This window comes from Carassius auratus, chromosome 22 (genome assembly GCF_003368295.1).
Source record: "Carassius auratus strain Wakin chromosome 22, ASM336829v1, whole genome shotgun sequence".
Classification (NCBI taxonomy): domain Eukaryota; kingdom Metazoa; phylum Chordata; class Actinopteri; order Cypriniformes; family Cyprinidae; genus Carassius; species Carassius auratus.
This window is the reverse complement of record NC_039264.1, coordinates 1,802,778-1,811,204: the sequence shown is the minus strand read 5'-3', so window position 1 is coordinate 1,811,204 and position 8,427 is coordinate 1,802,778. Positions and strand designations below refer to the sequence as shown.

Sequence of the window (8,427 nt, the reverse complement as noted above, 5' to 3'; positions counted from 1 at the left end):
AGCAGAAATTAGAGTCTAATCTGTCTCCAGAGAGATCCATCAATCTGTTCTACTGTCTGAATGAACTGAACGACCAAACTCTGGTGAAAGACATTCAGACCCACCTTAGCAAAGGAAGTCTCTCATCTGCTGATCTTTCACCTGCCCAGTGGTCTGCTTTGGTCTTTGTGTTGTTGACATCAGAGGAGGAGCTGGAGGAGTTTGAGCTTCAGAAATTCAAGAAATCAGACGAGTGTCTCATTAGATTATCAGCAGTCATCAAAACCTGCAAAAGAGCTCTGTAAGTTATTTTCTTTGTTAATGTTTTGTAAAATTGCATTCATCTACATTGATTCATAGCAGGTTTGGACACCCCGATCTATAGTGATTATTAATCATATACAGATTATAAGTATATATCTTTGTTAGGGCTAAATAATAACACACATTGTTTAACTTTATTATTATATTTTTTTAATATAAAGAGCAATGTTATTTTATTAGATTTACATGGGATTTATGTAGAAATTTCTCTTTTCAGCAAGCTGTTAAGTTACAGAAGAAGCATGTCATGTTATTATAAACAACATTGCTCCATAGTTATTTCCGCTCCATTATGCAGTTCATTTATACATTTTAGGCTTATTCTCAAATTCAGATTGTGTTGGGGGGGCAGGATTATTAGGCAATTTTATTCGGACAATTTGACCGGAGAGATTTAATTTTGTCGGACATTTCATTTTTTTTTTCGGCGTGTATTAATTTATTCCCAGGTGTTTCCCATTGGTGTCCATGTATTTTATAGTGCGTTCTGTGTGTAGTTCTTTGTCAGCCATCAAAAGTCATTCTTCAGTCAAGGCCGCCAGCTGTGGCTCTCTCTGGCCTGCCGGTTGCTTCAAAGACAAGCCCACCAGCCGCCCAGAAGCCAAGTCTGCCTGTCGTTCCCAAGTAAAGTTGGCCGTCTGTTCATGTGGCAATCCTGCCGGTTCCTGCTGTACCAAGCCCACGAGTCGTTCAGCACTCTAGTTCACCAACCGTCCCCCCGATCCAGAAGAGGAAACTAGGGAGGAGGAGAAGGGTGTCATCTCCAGCCCCAAAGCTCGCTCCTGTGCGATCCCCAGCCTTTGTTAATAAAACCATTTTGATTTATTCACTTCTCATCTCCTCCCTCCTTCGATCCCGTGCTCCTCATGTGTGAAATGTGACAGCTAGTTTGTTTTATCTACAACATTTGAATGAATACAATTCTATTAAATATGCAGTATATATGTTTTTTTTTCTGTTCATGTAAAAATTGTTGGTTTTTTTTATTTTTGTGTTTAACAAATGTATTATATGCATCTAACTCTGTGATTTTATTTATTTTTATTGTAGGTTAAATGATTGTGGCTTAACAGACAAAAGCTGTCCAGCTCTGGCTACAGTTCTTGGATCAGATTCCAATCTGAAAGATCTGAACATGAACAATAATAATCTGCAGGATTTAGGAGTGAAGCTACTCTGCACTGGACTTAAGGATATAAATTGCAAATTAGAGATACTGAGGTAAGTTTTTTGACCGATCCTAGTGTTTGGATGAACATGGACCTCGTTAATTTGCTACAGATTTGAAGGCAGAACTGCTTCAGCTCAGTTAAATTATTTGGCTTTATTCCAGCATGAACTCTACGTTGCAGGTCCTAACCCAGCATTTCAATGTGATTTAAGAGTGGACTTATGTTAGGCCATTTCAAAACCAAAATTTTCTTTTTTTTCAAACATGAGGTTGTTTGTATGTTGTAGGGTTGTGCCGATAGACGATAGAATCGTGTATCGACGATAGTCAGAAATATAGACGATAGTAGATTTCTCTGTTGATAATCAAGACGATATTAGGCTCATTCTCCTATTAATGTATTAAATTATAGGCCTAATAATAATAATAACTATTATTATTTTTATTAGGCAGCCTTTTATAATTTGGCTATCAAACTGCCCAGCTATTTCACTTCAGCACCGAATTTCACACACACAAACACACGTGCGCGTCGGTGAAGAAGTTGTAACGCTTTGACTCAGATAACTCGTTAAATCCATAAAATGAAAGAGATAGAAAATAGAAGATAGAAGACAAACATGTTAATAACCAATAACAGACAATTCATCAACACAGTTGGTCCTGGTCTAAGAAAAAGAGATGGAATAATATCCTGAGGACAGTTAGTTGGTTTTTGGTGACCAACAACTTCATTACACGAGATGAAATCAATAGGTTCAAACTCTGAGCAGGTAGAAGAACATAATGGAACTTCATACAAAAAGAATATTGAGTTAGACAGCTGGGATCTTAATGTTGTGATCTCTCAACAAAAAACTTTCCAAAATCATTACAGAGAGAAGTAGAGGACTATAGAAAAGAATGCAGAGATGGATATTAGACAGAGTTAATAGTAGAAAAAAGAACTTGAGGTTTGTAACAATTGTTTGTGATAAGTTCAGACAAATATTTGCTTTTTGTAGCCCTTACAGCTTTCTGAAACATGTTATAGAAGTTCCCCAAAACTTCATAAGAAACCTGCAATCTGTCCTTCTTCCATTTGCATTCAGCCTGTCTACAAGTCCGTCTCAGAGTATGCATATTGTGTGCGCCAGGGCACAGGTACAGGCTTATGAATTTTATACTTCAAGGGGGCAATATAATTCATGATGTCAGCACAAGTATAATTAAAAAGATTAAGATGTGCATCAGCATCCAGATTAAGCAGAGTAGAGTCCAACTCCAGTTAGTGGCAGACTTAATGGCAGGCTACAAAAAAATCTTCACTAGAATGTAAAAAAGCGAGTCAAACGTGTCAGCGATGGATTTCTGAGGATTCTGCCTCGTAAGAGGAAAGTACAAAGAACCGGCCTGTGATCAGAAAAGATGCACTACTGATTTAAATGTTTGAAACAGAAAAACTATATGTTAAAATCAAATCAAGGGTATGACCATGGATATGGGTTGGACCAGAAACCCACTGAGTAAAAATCCTTAAATACTTAAAAATCCTGCAGAATATGGTTTCGAAGCACAGAAAACATGAATGTTAAAATCGCCCAACAGCATTACTTTACTAATGCCAATATCCATGTGTGCAGCACTTTGGTCAACATCTGTTGTTTTAAATGTGCTATATAAATAAACAAACATTGTGTTGTATTATAAAAGCTGTTTTTGAGCTAACTAGAAGGTTTTGAGTTCTTAAACATACAGGATGTTTTTATAGTATGTTGACACGTTATGTAAAAAATAATCAAGGGAAATGTAATTTCTCAGTTTATGACCCCTTTCAGTAGCTGTAAACTGAAGGATCTCAGGTGAGCGGATGTGTCTCTAGGCCATTTTGGATTCAGTTGTACACTAAATTGCCGAGTAAACTGACAAGGAACAAAACTAATTAACTTCATGGATTATTATTGTAAAGGTAATTTCTAGAAGAGCTCATTACTTGTTACATTTGACATATTACATAGCCTTTAGTATTTGTTTAATGATTGAATAAAGTCATATGGCCCCTTTAATGTTAACTTCGACCTTTCCTAATGCATTATTAAAATCAAAAGTAGTGCTTGTTAACATTAATGCACTGTGAATTAACATAACCTAGCAGTGAACAGCTCTATTTTCATTAACGAACGTTGTCAAAGATTAATAAATACTGTAATAAATGTATTGTTCATTGTTCATCATTAATACGTTAACTAACATTTACAGTTTTTTTCAATCGCTAACAAGCGCTTAACCATACTTCAGATACTTTTTCTAAACTCTTAACACAGACTAACACCTACCAAACACAATTGGCCAAATGGATAATTTTCTTCTCAAAAACACATTTTGTTAAATATATACTAAATCTTCATTTCAAAATAGAACACATCTTTCTCTGCACACACCAACTTTACCATAACACTGGAAATCTGACTCAAAATTAAATTATTCTGTCAAAGAATAACACTTGTTTTCACCTCAAAAGGTACATGCAGTCAATCAAAGTACACCAGGTTTCAAAATACTGGCTATTGTTGACATTATAAAAACTGCATAGACTTTTCAGTCTCAGTTTTACAGGTATTTGCATGCAAAACATGCAATTCACTGTTTTACACTAAATTTCTTGGTTATGAACTGTATGTCCGAATGTACAGTAATGTTCACATTCAAAAGCATTCCAGTAAAAACTATTTTTTTCCTTTACTGTTTACTGCAGGAGGTACAGTAGAAACACGGTATGATAGAACAGAAAAGGTTTGACAGTATAGCTTACAGTGAACAAAATATCCATGAAACACATAAGAGCATTCTGAACAAAAAACAACAACAGCAAAAAGCTCAGATAAGCCCAGGAGCTCCTGCTCCTCTCACTGCATCTCTAACTGCTCCTGCTCCTCTCACTGCATCTCTCACTGCTCCTACTCCTCTCACTGCATATATCACTGCTCCTGCTCCTCTCACTGCTCCTTTCACTGCTCCTGCTCCTCTCACTGCATCTCTCACTGCTCCTGCTCCTCTCACTGCTCCTGCTCCTCTCACTGCATATATCACTGCTCCTGCTCCTCTCACTGCTCCTCTCACTGCTCCTGCTCCTCTGACTGCATATATCACTGCTCCTCTCACTGATCCTCTCACTGCATATATCACTGCTCCTCTCACTGATCCTCTCACTGCATATATCACTGCTCCTGCTCCTCTCACTGCATCTCTAACTGCTCCTGCTCCTCTCACTGCATCTCTCACTGCTCCTACTCCTCTCACTGCATCTCTCACTGCTCCTGCTCCTCTGACTGCATATATCACTGCTCCTGCTCCTCTCACTGCATCTCTAACTGCTCTTGCTCCTCTCACTACATCTCTCACTGCTCCTGCTCCTCCCACTGCATCTCTCACTGCTCCTGCTCCACTGCTCCTGCTCCTCTCACTGCTCCTGCATCTCTCACTGCATCTCTCACTGCTCCTGCATCTCTCACTGCATCTCTCACTGCTCCTGCTCCTCTCACTGCTCCTGCATCTCTCACTGCATCTCTCACTGCTCCTGCATCTCTCACTGCATCTCTCACTGCTCCTGCTCCTCTCACTGCTCCTGCATCTCTCACTGCATCTCTCACTGCTCCTGCTCTTCTCCCTGGGCCACTTGCTCTTACTCTTCCTCGTCCATACATTACAGTGTTTGTCTTTTTCTGTTTCTGTTTCCAAAAATATCCCTCTTCAAAGTCCTCCTTTTATTGTATAAGTGTCAATGTAATAGAATAAAATAACCCCTGCCATTGAGTCTAAGCCAGATTGGAATCAGCTGTGGTTGGCCCAATTTACACAACATAAATCAGCTATATTGTTTTTGAACTGATATCATTGCAGAAGCAGAGGTTTTTATACTGTATCTAAGGTTTGGAACATTGTTTTTGCTATTGTTTTTGCTATTGCTATTTGAAAATGTGACAACTGCTTGGACAAATGCCTGTTAGCGACTGAAAAAAACTGTAATTTAACCATATTGTAAAGTGTTACAATACTTTTGCATTTGTAAAATCTCCCCTCGTGTTCATCATTTTAGGCTGCATGGTTGTGGTCTAACAGAGGAAAGCTGTTCAGCTCTGGCTACAGTCCTGAGATCAAACTCCAGTCTGAAAGAGCTTGACCTGAGCAACAATAATCTGCAGGATTCAGGGGTGAAGAAACTCCAGAAAGGATTGGAAAATACAAATTGCACATTGGAGAAACTCAGGTGAATGTAATGAACCATCTTTTGGTTTTTAACAATAACATTCTCTTTGCATCAAAATGCAAATGTTACTGTAGTAATCTAAAAAAGGAAAGACATGCTCAGATGACAATTTTTTTCTTCTTCTCTGATCAGAAGAAATATATGAAACATTTTTGTAGTAGTAATATTAATTTATATAACTTTGAATAAAATAAACCTTTTCTAATAGACTTTCAGACTGCAGTATCACTGAAGAAGGTTATAAAGCTCTGTCTTCAGCTCTGAGATCAAACCCTTCACACCTGATAGAGCTGGATCTCACAGGAAATGATCCTGGAGAATCAGGAGTGAAGCAGCTCAGTGATTTACTACAGGATCCAAACTGTCAACTCAAGACTCTGAGGTGAGACATGATGAAATAATGCAAAATAAATGATATGCATGTGAATTATATTATTTCACTAATTTAGTAAGGTATACAATTTGTTGCATCAAAAATGATCAAACATGAAAGATGAGATGCTGCAGCTGCTGTTGTTTTGATGATAAATGTCAGCACAGTTTAGTTGTGTTAAAAGTTACAGGTTAATCAGACATTTTGGGTCAATAGATGTGCTGGTGTTCAGTAGTTTGGTGCCTCAATTAACATTTATGATTGTGTTATTGTGGACATTTATCATGAAAACATATTCAGTGTGATTTATTATTCTGATTGTTTAAATGTTCCTGAATGCACTGTACATTAATTTCCATCAAGCTCAGATTCACAACACTGTAGATCTACTACAGCAGATCTATCACAGACCACAAACATGTTATGTGTGTCACGAGAGGATCAGTGATAACACACACACACACACACACCTGTCTGAACCTGCAGTTCCTCTCATAATGAGCAGAATTACCATTGCATCAACAAAGACATCAGTTAAATAAAACTACCCAGAGCAGGGGTGGGCGATATGAGCTAAAATTCATATCACAATATTTTACACTGTCCAGGAGATCTTGATATTATATTGTGATATGAGAACAAAAAAAATAATGGCAAAATATTTTAACCTTACATATAGTGTTGTCACGATACCAAAATTATTGTTTCGATACCGATACCTAGTCAAGAATTGCGATTTCGGTACTTTTTCGATACTTTTCCTGTAAAGGGAAAATACATTCTCAAATATCATTGATGTGCTTTATTTTAAAACCGGGACAACATTCTAATCATATAACACACTAATAAATGAACATATGAACAGCAGATATATTAAACATTTTAACAATATATGAAATATCAAAATATAAAAAATAAAATAGAGCAATGACATTCAAGGTAAAGAAAGAATACATTTAGCAGCATTATCTCAGTTATCATAAGAAACATAAGAGTAATAAATTTATCCTGATTCTGAACTTTGAATAAAAAATATGAACAGCGATTATATTAAACAATGTTTCTGAACTCAGAAGATTAAATGTCTAATCATATAACACACTAATAAATGAACATATGAACAGCAGATATATTAAACATTTTAACAATATATGAAATATCAAAATATAAAAAATAAAATAGAGCAATGACATTCAAGGTAAAGAAAGAATACATTTAGCAGCATTATCTCAGTTATCATAAGAAACATAAGAGTAATAAATTTATCCTGATTCTGAACTTTGAATAAAAAATATGAACAGCGATTATATTAAACAATGTTTCTGAACTCAGAAGATTAAATGTCAAAAGATAAATAATATCAATTCAAGCAATGGCATTCAAGTAAAAAAAAAAAAGCAAATAATATTTGGCAGCAATATCTCAGATATTGTAACTTATTCTGTCAGTTGTGCAACCTTCTTTCAGAGGAGAAAACTCGGACAGTGAGCTTTAATTTTAGATTAGATTAGATTCAACTTTATTGTCACTGCACATGTAGGTACAAGGCAACGAAATGCAGTTAGCATCTAACCAGAAGTGCAATAAGCAGTAAGTACAGAATAAAGGTCTATAATATGTACAATAACTATACAGGTAAGTATTATGGACATAATTTACAGATATTAAATACTATAAGCACGATATACAGATAGGTGTACTATGAACATACTATACAGATGGGCTATGTAAAAGTGTATGTACACTATAGGCAGAACTATGAACATAATTTACAGTATTGCAATGGAAAGTAAAGTGCATAGAAAAAAATATTTCAATGTGCAAATGGATTATACATTGTTCCTGGATGAACAGGCAGTAGTGCAAGTAATAACAAGTTACTTTTTGCTTGTTGTGAGTAAATAAATAAATCAGAGTGTTGAAGAGGGGGAGGAGTCTATGTGTGGTGTGGGGGTGTTGAGGGGTGTCAGAGGGCAGAGTTCAGCAAGGAGACAGCTTTAGGGAAAAAGCTGTTCCTGAATCTTGTGGTCCTTGTCCGGAGGCTCCTGAAACGCCTTCCGGAGGGGAGGAGGTTAAACAGTTTGTGGTCAGGGTGAGAGGAGTCCTTGAGAATGCTGCGAGCTCGACGTAGACAGCGTTTCTTCTGGATGTCCTCAAGAGCAGGAAGTGGTGTCCCTGTGATGCGCTGGGCAGTTTTCACCACCCTCTGCAGTGCCTTGCGGTCAGCCACTGAGCAGTTCCCATACCAGACTGTGATGCAACTGGTCAGGATGCTCTCGATCGCACACCGGTAAAAGTTCACCAGGATGGTTGAAGACAACTGGTTCTTCTTCA

General features: G+C 37.1%; 1 protein-coding gene across 1 annotated transcript; it reads left to right on the top strand.

Annotated features, from left to right (window-relative positions):
• Window positions 1-209: 209 nt before the first annotated feature.
• LOC113040738 (ribonuclease inhibitor-like) lies at window positions 210-7,588 on the top strand. The gene is made up of 5 exons (XM_026198998.1): window positions 210-280; window positions 1,354-1,524; window positions 5,550-5,720; window positions 5,929-5,970; window positions 7,561-7,588. Exons 2-5 carry the CDS (start codon window positions 1,439-1,441, stop codon window positions 7,586-7,588), a joined length of 327 nt encoding a protein of 108 aa, XP_026054783.1. The 5' UTR covers window positions 210-280; window positions 1,354-1,438.
• The last annotated feature ends 839 nt before the right edge of the window (window positions 7,589-8,427 follow it).